Source organism: Heterodontus francisci, chromosome 8, assembly GCF_036365525.1.
Source record: "Heterodontus francisci isolate sHetFra1 chromosome 8, sHetFra1.hap1, whole genome shotgun sequence".
NCBI lineage: Eukaryota > Metazoa > Chordata > Chondrichthyes > Heterodontiformes > Heterodontidae > Heterodontus > Heterodontus francisci.
In genome coordinates, this window is record NC_090378.1 from 25,872,134 (window position 1) to 25,886,007 (window position 13,874).

The window sequence follows — 13,874 nt, forward strand, 5'->3', positions numbered from 1 at the left end:
CATTCGGCCCTTCGAGCCTGCTCCACCATTCATTATGATCATGGCAGATCATCCAACTCAGTAGCCTGTTCCCACTTTCACCCCATACCCTTTGATTCCTTTAGACCCAAGAGCTATATCTAACTCCTTCTTGAAAACATACAATGTTTTGGCCTCAACTGCTTTCTGTGGTAGCGAATTCCACGGGCTCACCACTCTCTGGGTGAAGAAATTTCTCCTCATCTCAGTCGTGAAAGGTTTATCCCGTATCCTTAGACTATGACCCCTGGTACTGGACTCCCCCACCATCGGGAACATCCTTCCTGCATCTACCCGGTCAAGTCCTGTTAGGATTTTATAGGTTTCTATGAGATCCCCACCCCCTCACTCTTCTGAACTCCAGCGAATATAATCGTAACCGACTCAATCTCTCCTCATATGTCAGTCCCGCCATCCCAGGAATCAGTCTGGTCAACCTTCGCTGCACTCCCTCTATAGTAAGAGCATCCTTCCTCAGATAAGGTCTTCTGGAACTCGAAGGCAGATTACAACACGAGATCACAGAAACTCATTCTTAATAGCCAGGCAATTATATCATAAATCAAGTTGATCATTAAAATAGATAGAGTGAGAACAGCAGTCATCACGGTGCTTTTGTTTTATTTTACTACCTGGTTTTGACATCAAACAGCTAGCCTGCTCTGACAGATCAAATATAACTCTACAAAGCTCACACTTCAAAAAGATGAGAACATTTCTGAAGCAATTCACTTATGAATGTATGCAACTTTCTGTAAGACATTAACTGCAGAAGACAGCCCTCATTTAAAAAGTAGACATCCTGAGTAACTACTACTGTGCTGGCATTTTTCCCCAAAAAGGACATAAAAGACCTCAAGAATATGGATAACTGAAGTCCATTTTAAGTTCAGAATATTTTGCCTGGCTGAGGTCATGTGGAAAAACAAAGGTTAATAATGTCAGGACAGGTAAGAGTGACACCTGGTACACAGAAATATTTTCTCCTTCGCCAAGCTCTGCGCTAAACTCTGCTCAGTCATTGCGTCTATATTTTTAAAAACAAATACTTCTTGTGCCTTAGCCAGATGCACAGCTGGATTTCTGCTTCTTTTCTACTGCAAATACTTTGCCTATGAACACATGAATTTCCTACTGCATTTGCATCAGATTTCAGTATTTGCTGACTTACTGAGAAAGAACTTGCATTTATACAGATCCTTTCATGACCTTGGGATGTCGCAAAGCACTTAGCACCCAATTAATTACACTTGCAGTCATTGTGTTAATTGTTTTGAAAATAAGGCAGCCAACTTGCACACAGCAAGGCCCCACAACAGCAATGAGGCAAATAACCAGATAATCTGTTTTAGTGGCATTGACTAGTGATGACTTTGAAAGTTAATAGCACCAGGTTATCCTGTTTTCTTTTGGGTAGTTAACATTCTCTTTTGGGAAGGCGGTCTCTAAAAACTGGTCAACATTTGCAGGATGTCCCCCAACATGGAAGGGTTTGAAAACCTCTACAGTATGTTTCTCCTTTTTCCATTTTTCCTTTTGGAAGGAAACTGGATGATCCATTTCTCAACACTGCTGGAGAATAACTTTGTGCCAATATATATTTTAAGTTACTAGTTATGACTATCAACTCCTGATGGACAGGCTTGCCATTACACTACCATAATAATGGCAAATCAGAAATATCTGTGCTTTTTGCACTTGCAAAGGTTGCTAGGTCACTTACAGGTAGCCCCAATGCATTTCTTATCTTGTGAACTAAAAACCGACTCAAAAGAAATTAACAAAGCAAGTCACAGGGAGAATTTACTAAGTTTAACACATTTACCATCCCACCTGCCTGAGTTTCTGCTTCAACCATTAAACCACATTATTGTTGGCTCTGCTGCCATCTGGCGATGGAACTGAATTCAAACTTTTCCTCTTTCTTCACTAACAATCCTGGAGCATTCATTTGAAATGCATGGCAATCTGAAACTAGAAAACCACGATGTGCTTAACTTTGATCCCCAGCATACCAGCAAAGAAACACCATATTCCCGTAAAAGTAGTCCAGATGCTGGGAATCGGAAACAAGAACAGGAAATATTGGAAACACACACAGAGATGCCAGTCAGCACCTGGAGAGAACAGCCAAGTTTATGTTTCGGCTGCATGCTCTGCAACCCAGCTCAGTAACTTTAAACTTCAACCATAATGCTCACTTTCAAACCCATTTTAATTTCATACCTGATCCAAAAGTTTTCCACCTCTCCCATTTCCCACGGTTGCCCACTTTCTTGACTATTTGCATATACTAATGTCCCTTTAATGTCGAATTCCCATTGTTTGACTGAGATGATCTGTTACATCACTCCACCCATGATTCCTCTCCCTATTACATACATTTCCCCCTCCACCATTTCTGATTTTATTAATGAAGGGAATTTTAATGCTTCCCGATCAGTGACAGAAGGGGAGGGACAGATAAAATGGAGAAGCTGCAATTCCTGTTCTAATAGTCGTTTAGTAGTACAGAACTCGAGTATTGCTGAAAATAGAGACATGTTGTCGAAGCTTTTCATCTTGCACTCATCAGGACAATCCGCAAGAATACCAATGTAAAAGGAAAACAACAACTTTATACTGCTTAAGAGGGTGCTGATTGGTTGGCGAGTGAACTCTGATTGGTAGAGGCGTTGCCATGGCGAATGCACCAGTTTACGGTGACTGACAGTTAACTGCCAAGCTTTGTTTCAAGCTTTGAAATTTAAACCTGGCAGCTTGACTCTTGATTGGTTCATTCCTCAGGGCAATGCCTTGACCAGTGAATGGCTGTCACTTATTTTGTTTAATTGAAACAAGTGCAATGTTTGTACATGTTCTTTCTGTCTGCAAAGAACAGGGCCCTGTGTATTAATATATGTAGCTTCCAGTAGGCGCAAATGTGCCACACTGCGAGCCCGATTGACAATCGTAAATTGGTTGTCAGTGTAATTCTAGCACACTGAGTATTATTTAGCAAATGTTGACCAATCGCGGAATCATATCTAATGTTGGACACTGTGTTTGGAGTTTTGCAAGCACAGGCTGGTCGGACACAGCCTGTACCTTCCCTGTTGCGAACATCGAAAGGGATATGTTGTTTGTTACAATCCGCCAGTCTTTGGGACGGACGGCCTATATACCTAGCATCACACTGCATTGAAATTCATATATCACATTACTCATTTGTGTGATGGGCAGAACGTCTTTTTGGCTTGACAGCAGCATCCTGTTAGTGGCGAACACCACACGTGTTGCTCCTGCATAGTAACAGTGTGAAACAGCTAGTTTCCATACCCTTATTCCCCTCACATGCGAACCCCTTGTAGCAACCTCTTCCTAAATTCATCTTGCTGCCGGCTAGCCTTTGCTCTCTTCTGCTGACAGGCACCCTCTGAGCCACTCCACCTTTGTCCTCATCTACCAACCACTCTTGGAAGGCACGGCAGATTAAAATCCAGTGAACCTCAGATGCAGACTCCTGCACAGACTTGCCTTTCGCGTTCCCCAGCTTCTCGCTGGCACTTCAAAACAAAACAAAAAATTAGCCCTAATAGTTTGAGCACCTCGGAAAAATAAACTTGCCTGCTCTCATCATAGATGCTGACTGACCTGCTGCCTATTGCCACCATTTCCAGTACCCAGCCTCACAAATGTGCAATTCATCTTTCAGGAGATTAACATATTCAAATTCATTCAACTTTATGAATTAGAGAACTCAACAGCCAAGTAACTGAACACATGGCATCAAGTTCCATTAACTGGCAGCTCTGCAACAGCATATCTGCCATCACTAATAGCCAAAAGTTGTTCCCAGCAGTTATGAACTAAACAGGCATCTACCACTTTCCAGTACCTCCATCTATTTTGTGTGGGGGCCTGGACAGCGAGTCTCTCTGCAAGCTCGTCAACTGTGGGGTCCATCATGGTAAGTCTCTCTTCTTCTGCGTCCATACATAAGCATATTTCCAGCAAATATTACTGCATCATAAGTAGGTGCAGGAATCTAGCATTGATTCAGTCTTTGCTAAGTTATCTGATCTTGGCTACAATTGGCCTCAGTGTTTCCACTAGACTGGGGGTTGCAGGGTGGCCGGGGCGGTGGTGGTGAGGTGGGGGCGGTGGGACAGAGTGGGGTGTGTGGTTGAAGAAGAAATCTTCCAGTTCCCACTACTGATGGCTAACCAGGGACCTCTGCTGGTCATACTCATTTGTATGTCAGGCAAAGACATCATCGGACTTGGTGGTGATCAGAATAATTCTCCTGTTGGCGGAAAATACCACAGAAAATGCGAAATAAGACAAAACAACAGTTGAAGCTATACCTCCAGTCCATGCTAACACTTACCTGAGGTTCAGTATTTCCTTTAGTTCGAGCAGCCTCAAGGAAGCGGACTTTCTCTTCACTCATGCTGTCTGTGTTCGCAATGACATAATGCCTGGGAGCATATGAAGCAGAGAGGCTCTCCATTAGCCTGAGAATTTCTGTTGTGTGTCCCCCTGAGTAAAGAATAATCAGACATGAAGCATAATGCTGGGCCAAACGAGTCACAATCGATTAGTTTTGCCACAAAAGTGCTGTAACCACTACAACAACTTGCATTTGTATAGCACCTTTAATGTAGCAATAATACCAACCACTTTGCAGGAGTGTTATGAGACAGAATTCAACACCAAGCCACATAAAGAGTTATTAGGACATGTGGTCAAAGATCTAGGTTTTAAGGAATATCTTAAAGGAGGAGAGACAGTGTCAGTTGTAGCTCAATTGGTAGCTCTCACCTGAGTCAAGTCCAGGACTTGAGCACAAAAAAAAAATCTAGGCTGACAGTCCAGTGCAGTACTGAGCGAGTAATGCATTGTTGGATGCGCCGTCTTTCGGATGAGACGCTAAACCATGGCTCTCCCTGCCCTCTCAGGTAGACACAAAAGATCTCATGGCACTATTTTGAAGAACAAAGAACAGTACAGCTCAGGAACAGGCCATTCGGCCCTCCAAGCCTGTGCCGATCTTGATGCCTGCCTAAACTAACACCTTCTGCACTCCCAGGACCCATATCCCTCTATTCCCATCCTATTCGTATATTTGTCAAGATGTCTCAAACGTCGCTATCGTATCTGCTTCCACCACCTCCCCCGGCAGCAAGTTCCAGGCACTCACCACCCTCTGTGTAAAAAACTTGCCTCGCACATCCCCTCTAAACTTTGCCCCTCTCACCTTAAACCTATGTCCCCTAGCAACTGACTCTTTCACCCTGGGAAAAAGCTTCTGACTATTCACTCTGTCCATGCCGCTCATAACTTTGTAAACCTCTATCATGTCGCCCCTCCACCTCCGTCGCTCCAGTGAAAACAATCCGAGTTTTTCCAACCTCTCCTCATAGTTAATGCCCTCCAGACCAGGCAACATCCTGGTAAACCTCCTCTGTACCCTCTCCAAAGCCTCCACGTCCTTCTGGTAGTGTGGCGACCAGAATTGCACGCAATATTCTAAGTGTGGCCTAACTAAGGTTCTGTACAGCTGCAACATGACTTGCCTATTTTTATACTCTATGCCCCGACCGATGAAGGCAAGCATGCCGTATGCCTTCTTGACTACCTTATCCACCTGCGTTGCCACTTTCAATGACCTGTGGACCTGTACGCCCAGATCTCTCTGCCTGTCAATACTCCTAAGGGTTCTGCCATTTACTGTATACCTCCCACCTGCATTGGACCTTCCAAAATGCATTACCTCACATTTGTCCGGATTAAACTCCATCTGCCATTTCTCTGCCCAAGTCTCCAACCAATCTATATCCTGCTGTATCCTCTGACAATCCTCATCACTGTCCGCAACCCCACCAACCTTTGTGTCGTCCGCAAACTTACTAATCAGACCAACTACATTTTCCTCCAAATCATTTATATAAACTACAAACAGCAAAAGTCCCAGCACTGATCCCTGCGGAACACCACTAGTCACATCCCTCCATTCAGAAAAACACCCATCCACTGATACCCTGAGGGGTTATCCTCAGTGTCCTGGCCTATATTTATCCCTCAATCAACATCACAGAAACAGGCAATCTTGTCATTATCACATTGTTGTGGGAGCTTGCTGTGCGTAAATTGGCTACTGCAATTCCTACAAGAGTGACTATACTTCATTGGCTACAATCTGCTTTGGAACGTCCTGAGGTCATGAAAGGCACGATATAAATGCAAGTGTTTCTTTTTTTTTAAAAAGAGGTAGACAGGCAGAGTGATTCAGGGAGGAGATTCCAAAGTTGAATCCAAGCATGGCTGACAATGCTGCAGCAAATAAAATGGGGAATTTGCTGGAGGCCAGAACTGGAGATGCACAGAGATCATGCCGAGTTTCAGTGCTGGAAGAGGTTACAGAGATAAGTTGGGACGAAGCCATGGAGGAGTTGGAGAGGATATGAGATCAGAAGCTCAGCTCAAGACCAAACAGGAAGTTGAGGTTTCTAACGATCTGGTTCAGATTCAGTTCCTAGGGAGGGGATGGAGTCAGTGGCTAGCGAATGGAGTTTGTGATGGGGAGCAAAGACAATGGCTTTGGTCTTCTGAATGTTTGACTGGGGGAAATTTCTGCTCATTATTACTGGATGTCAGTCAAGCAGCGAAATAAAATCAGAGATAGTGGAGGTGTCAAGAGAAATGGTGGGAGGTAGAGCTGGGTGTCATCAGCATACATTTGGAACATGATGTGTTTTTGGACGATGTTGCCGAGGGCCAGAACCTAGGTATGAAGTATGATAAAAGGTTATGGCTTGGCAAGCACTAGGTTTATTTTGGGGAAGGTCACAATCAAGACCCAGAATTCTTCAACTGTCTGATCACACCAAACACTTTACACGTGTTTATAACAGTAAAAAAAACTCTTTTGTCTTTATTTAAAATTGAGTGACTTTGGGTATGCGGTACTGAGGCAATTGAATTAAGTGCAATCCTGTGATTTTAAAAAGAGGTGAACCTTATCTTGTGTATTTGAGCATTCAAATGCAGCTCACTCACGAGGGTGGGGTTTGGCCAAGTGTCTTTGGTCAGTAGCTCTAAATGATTTGGGTGTCACTGGTTTCCAGAATCTTGCCTATGAATAGCATTTTCTCAAAGGCAAGACCTATATCTAAAACATTAATAAAATTACTATCTACAAATCAGATGGGAGGACCATATCAGTCAGACAAGGCTAGATGGTGCTCTGATAAGAATTAGCTGCTCTCCAACAGGTTTTGAATAGAATATAAATGTAGCATAAATATTTTGTGTATAGGAACACAGGAGCAGGAGTAGGCCATTCAGCCTTTCAAGCCTGTTCTGCCATTCTAGACCATGGCTGATCGTCTACCTCAACGCCAGATTCCCACACTATCGCCATATCCCTTGACGTCATTAGCAACTATCAATCTAAGTCTTGAACTTACTCAGTGACTGAGCTTCCACCACCCTCTGGGGCAGAGAATTCCAAAGATTCACCACCCTCTGAGCGAAGAAGTTCCTCATCATCTCAGTCCTAAATGGCTTGCCCTTTATTCGGAGATTGTGTCCCCTGGTTCTAGATCCCACAGTCAGGGGAAACATCCTTTCTGCTTCTACCCCGTCTTCCCCTTTAAGAATTTTGCAAGTTTCTATGAGATCGCCTCTCATTCTTCTAAACTCCAGAAAATACAGGCCCCGTCTCCTCAATCTCTCCTCATTGGACAATCCCACCATCCCAGGAATCAATCTGGTGAACCTCCGCTGCACTCTCTCTGGCAAGTATATACTTCCTCAGGCAAGGGGACTAGAACCGCACACAATATTCCAGGTGCTAGGAACATGCACTGATACCCATGATTCTTTAATAATAATTCTTTATATGGCTCATGCTTAATGGCTACTCACAAGGGAAGGAGACAAGTATCAGGAGGGGTCACAAAGTGGTTGTCAGGGTTTTGGGAAATGTGGTGAGGAAAAGAATTGCAAGGTGGATTATCTAACAATATTCTACCCTAGGAGCCAGAAAGGAAAGAAAGAAAAATTTATATAGCTCCTTTTACAACCTCAAGATGTCCCGAAGCATTTCATAACCAATGGAGTAGTTTTGAAGTGTAGTCATTGTTGCAATATAGGGAAACACGACAGCAAATTTGGGCACAGCAAGGTCCCATGAACAGCAAATCAGATAAATGAGCAATTAAACTATTTGAGATGCTGGTTCAGTTATAAATATTGACTAGTACACCTGAAAAACTCTTTTGCACTTCTTTGAATACTGCCATGGGATCTATTACCCAAGAGGGTAGACTTGACCTCAGTTTCACATCTTATTCAAAAGGCAGTACTGTCACAACTCAGGCTGAAAGAATCACATTTAGAAGTGACAGATTTAACTTTAATAAAGATTTAACAAGCTTTTCACAGAGGCGCCTTTTTACTGCTGCAACATGTGCTATCTAACCTAACAACAACCCGGTCAGGTGACTCCCCGTAGTACAAAGTGTTCCTTTCAGTTTCTATTCTAAGTACTGTATAGTATCTAATACTCAAGCGCACACACACAGCCATCATGCCATCCCTCCTTTATCAGACCAAAACATGACCATGATTTTCCTGTTTTGTGTATGTTGCTTAGACTCCATCGCTTACCAAATGTACTGCAATAAATTTTGCAAACTAACTTAACAAATCATTATTTTCCTAACTCACTGAGTAAATGAATTTCCTCAATTACATTTACTTTCAAGGGCAGCGTTCAGCATACACCCTTTTTGTTGTAAACACAATCACAACACAAAACTTCACATCTAGGCACACGCTTTGTGTCAAGATTTGCTGTTTTCAATTTAAAATCACATTGTTTTAAATCGCCAATTGTTGCTCCGAACTGATTTCCAATTTCATCTTCCGTCAAGAAATCACACACACAAAATCATCATATAGTTTGGTGGTCTCCTCCTGAGCCAGGGTCTGTCTGTCGTCTCAGGAACTCTGGTCACTGCGTCAGGATTAGGAAGTGTCATAGCCCCCTCTGGAACCGATGTTTCTCCCTCTAGATAGCAAACTGTCTGCCTGCCAACAGCATCACTGGCTTGGACTTCTGAATTGCTAGATGTCAGCTTCGCCTCTGCTCCTACATCTGGTTCATCTGCTGCTGTGTCTTTGTCACCATGATATTTTTAATGCATGAAGAACTTCTGTCATACAGTCCTCCCTCTGGCAGCCGTGCAATCACACGGTTTCCCTTCTTGGCAATAACCGTGTAAGGTTTGGGATAACATGGTCCATCCATCTTACTCAGACTCTCCCGTCTCAGCAATACTTCATCACCTGGCATCACATCAGACTGTCTAGCTCTTCTTCTGCGGTCAGCATAAAACTTTGCTGCACCCTTTTTCTCAGCATCGTGACGTTGAACCTCCTGATCAACTCTAATGTCCCTCAGCTCTGGTATCTTGGTGCGTATTTTGTGTCCAAATAACAACTCAGCTAGGCTCTTCCCGTCATAGTGTGTGTAGTTGCACTATGCACGGCCACATATGACAACGACACCTCCCCCAGTCTTTACCATCAGCCTGAGCAATCCTCATCCATTTCTCAAAGGATTGGTTTTGTCTTTCCACTACCCCATTTGCTTGCAGCCATTTAGGTGTTACTCTGTGATGGTGAATGCCTCTGAATTTCATGTAATCTGCAAAAGACTGTGAAATGAATTGTGGCCCATTGTCTGAATACAAAGTGACTGGTAAACCATGCCTTGCAAATATTTGTCAATGCAAACACCGTTTTCTCTGCCCTTGTAGATTTCATTACCACATACTCATAATAATGGCTGTAATTGTTCATCGTCACTTGTATGAACTCTCCTAATGCAAGTCGGCCTTAGAAGTCAACTGCTACATCCTCCCATGGTCCAGCCAGTAACAGTGTGCTGCGTACTTGTTCTGGTGAATTGGGTTTGCTGATAGGTTGACATCCATGACATGTTTTGACAAACTGCTCCAAATCTTTCTCCATTCCTGGCCACCATACTTGGATACATAAGTTTTGCTTAGTAAGAACCACTCCCATGAGCTAACTAAGCTTTTGCAGCATTACAAGTCTGTTGCCTCTGAGAATACACTTCCCAATTGTACACAGTTCATCTTATATAACAATGTATGCCTTGAATGGGCAATTCTCCCAATTTCCAACTTGGATTTGCGGTCTGACATCATCCAATTCTAGATCTTTGTTGGACTCTTTCAATCTCTCTAGTTGTCATTGCTCTGGGTGTAGCATGAACTGCCACAAACTGCACGAACGATTCAGCTTCCCTCTCTCGTGAAGATCTGCGTGTTTGATCCTCCCTCAGTAGTCGTGACAGCGAGTCAGTAATGTGGCTCACCCATGGTGTTGGCCCTTCAGCTGGCTCTATGGTGTCTTGGTCAACCAATTCCTTGATCTTTGCCTCAACTTTCCCTCTCGGACCAAAAGGTGTTCTGCGTACAGGTTTCACATTCTCGACAATGGTTAACCTCAGTTGGCGGTTGTGCAACTTCCCAATTCCATGACTCCTCCCGAAGTTCTGCATCGGATTTCACTTTCAATCCAATGTGTAGCGTCACCAAGGCTTGGGCAGTCTCTGCTGAGCAGAGGCTCACCAATCGCTTCAGTCACAACGAATTCTGCCTTAACATTCCAATTCCCAGCTCACACTCGCAGTGAAGCATCCAACAGTTTGAAGGGAAAAACTGTTCCCACTCGCGAAAGGATCGAGAACAAGAGGACACAGATTTAAAGCGATTGGCAAAAGAAGCAAAAGCAACATGAGGAAAACTTTCTTCACGCAGCGAGTGGTTAGGATTGGAATGGGCTGCCTGGGAGCGTGACGGAGGCAGGTTCAAATCGAGGCATTCAAAAGGGAATTAGACTATTATCTGAAAAGCAGGAATGTGCAGGGTTAGGGGGAGAAGGCAGGGGAATGACATTAGGTGAACTGCTCATCCTGAGAGCCGGTGCAGACATGATGGGCTGAATGGCCTCCTTCTGTGCGGTAACAATTCTGTGGTTCTGTGAAGTGGGGTTTTAGATGTGTAAGGATAGAGCTTTTTGACACATTTTCGAGGTGAGAACTTGATTCTCTTCATCTTCAGTTCCTCCCACAGTGCTCTACTGATGACATTACTGTCACTGCCTGAATCTATAATAATGCTCACTTCAACACCCCCAACAATCACTGGAACTTGCTCATGATTGTGCCCATCGACAGAAAACATGCACCCATGATTGCTATTCGTGTCCATACTCACCGTATCTTCAACTCGTCTCACAGTTGTACTACTTTCAACTCTCTTTCCTTTACATGGTTTGCCAGGCTTTCCACTCTGTTCAGCTTTGCTTCTGCACTTCTTAGCAAAATGGTCTCTGCCCCCACATTTTCTGCACATCTTTCCCTTGGCAGGGCAGCAATCATCTCTTCCACAGTGCCCCAAGTTGCCACATCTGAAACACTCTCTCGCAGACTTCTGTTGTTTACATTTATACGTACCTGGATTCCGTTGTGTCACTCATTAACCTCCGATTTTGTTGTGCCGATGGCGGAAATGGGACCAAGTTTCATGCTGTGAACTTGTCCATCCATTGCTTCCAATGCAGCCGCTATCTTCAAAGTGTCATCCAAAGAACAAAGAAAATTACAGCACAGGAACAGGCCCTTCGGCCCTCCAAGCCTGCGCCGATCCAGATCCTCTACCTAAACATGACGCCTATTTTTTAAGGGTCTGTATCTCTTTGCTTCCCGCCCATTCATGTATCTGTCTAGATACATCTTAAAAGATGCTATCGTGCCCGCGTCTACCACCTCCGCTGGCAACGCGTTCCAGGCACCCACCACCCTCTGCGTAAAGAACTTTCCACGCATATCCCCCCCTAAACTTTTCCCCTCTCACTTTGAACTCGTGACCCCTTGTAATTGAATCCCCCACTCTGGGAAAAAGCTTCTTGCTATCCACCCTGTCTATACCTCTCATGATTTTGTACACCTCAATCAGGTCCCCCCTCAACCTCCGTCTTTCTAATGAAAATAATCCTAATCTACTCAACCTCTCTTCATAGCTAGCGCCCTCCATACCAGGCAACATCCTGGTGAACCTCCTCTGCACCCTCTCCAAAGCATCTACATCCTTTTGGTAATGTGGCGACCAGAACTGCACGCAGTATTCCAAATGTGGCCGAACCAAAGATGTTAGTCAGCTCCTCTTTCCAGCAGCTTGCACCTTAACTTATCCGGCTTGCAACGTTACATAGAAACATAGAAAAATAGGAGAAGTAGGCCATTTGGCCCTTCGAGCCTGCACCGCCATTCAATACAATCATGGCTGATCATCCAAACTCAGTACCCTGTTCCCGCCTTCTCCCCGGATCCCTTAAGCCCCAAGAACTATATCTAACTCTTTCTTGAATATATTTAATGATTTGGTTTATGTTGGACCACCTGATCCAGTATCTGGTTATTCAGATCCGCCGCAATATAATTGCATCTATCTGACACTTGCCTAAAACAAGTCACAAATTGGGCTACTGTTTCCCCCTCTTTCCGTCTCATCTGACGGTAAACATGACTTTGGAATGTGGCATTTGGAGTCACCACATAATGGTCCTTCAAAGCTTTCACTGCACGTTCATAATCCACCTTTTCTTCCGTGTCAGGCAATCTTGAAAGTCGCCCTCACCAAAGAACCTATATTGAGCATCAACCTCACTACGCTTTCTGCACCTCCATTGCCCTCTCCAAAAACAAACCACGACTGTCAGCATACACTTCAAACTGCCCCAGCCGCCTTTCCATTTCGCTGAAGGTACTGGCATCAGCTGTAGGATCAAACTGCTCAATTCCCCAGACTGCAGACATATCAGCTCCAGCAAATGCCATGACACAATCCTAAATATCTCTGTATATACCTCTGTACTTTTTTTTGTTATTTATTCCCGTTGCCAATGTCACCTCTCAGGCTCAAAGAATTACACTTGAAGTCATAGATTCAATAAAGATTTAAAAAGCTTTTAATGGAGGCTCCTTCTTACTGCTTGCGACATGTCCAACTGACCTTACAACAACCCCCAGGTCAGGTTACTCCCCACAGTACAAAGTTTTCCTTTCAGTTTCTATTCCAAGTACCGTATACTATCCAATATTCAAGATCCAACCCCCACATACAAACACAATCAGCCATCATGACAAGTATCACCAACAGTGTAGCACTCTTTTAGAACTACGCTGAGTGTCAGCCTGGATCACTCACTTAAGTCTGGTTTGACCTTCTAACCCAGAAGCATGAGTGCTAGCAGAGCCAAGGCAAGTCAGCTCATGAGCAGAAGAGTCTTGAAGCACCACTTGCTATCCACTCTCCGATATCCAGTGAAATCAAGAGCATTAACATTGGGGAAATGTTTGAAGGAACATTTATCACCAGCGAGAATGATAAATTGCAAACCTGTTTAGACTTCGGGCTCTTGCAGTAGCAGTCAGGAGACTACAACGGGCTTCAACACCCCTGGACTAGAGAGGGGGAAGATCAGTCTGTGAGAATTAAGGCTTTCAGGAAACACTGAAAGAATATGGCAGAAAAACAGAAAGGGTGAACTGTGTCAGAACAGGTCACAATTTTGAACTAGAAAATTCGATTATCACCCCTAAGTGACACTTGACAAAGCTGGGGAAATAGGAGGGTGTGTGGGAGAGGGGTAGTTATATTAATATTTATTTGTCAACAAATACAATAATCATATTTAATACTACCAAACTTAACCTTTACTTGAAATTAAGCACAACTATAGATATGAAAACTTACGTTAAAAACGAACTGTGT

The 13,874-nt window shown here is 43.8% G+C and overlaps 1 protein-coding gene across 1 annotated transcript in view; it reads right to left on the bottom strand.

The window, feature by feature from the left end:
* Positions 1-13,874, bottom strand: part of alg14 (ALG14 UDP-N-acetylglucosaminyltransferase subunit) — a 98,591-nt gene that overhangs the window by 84,081 nt on the left and 636 nt on the right. Inside the window, exon 2 of the mRNA XM_068036834.1 lies at positions 4,388-4,539. Within this exon, the coding sequence (XP_067892935.1) occupies positions 4,388-4,539 (152 nt within the window). The remainder of the gene's footprint in view (positions 1-4,387; positions 4,540-13,874) is intronic.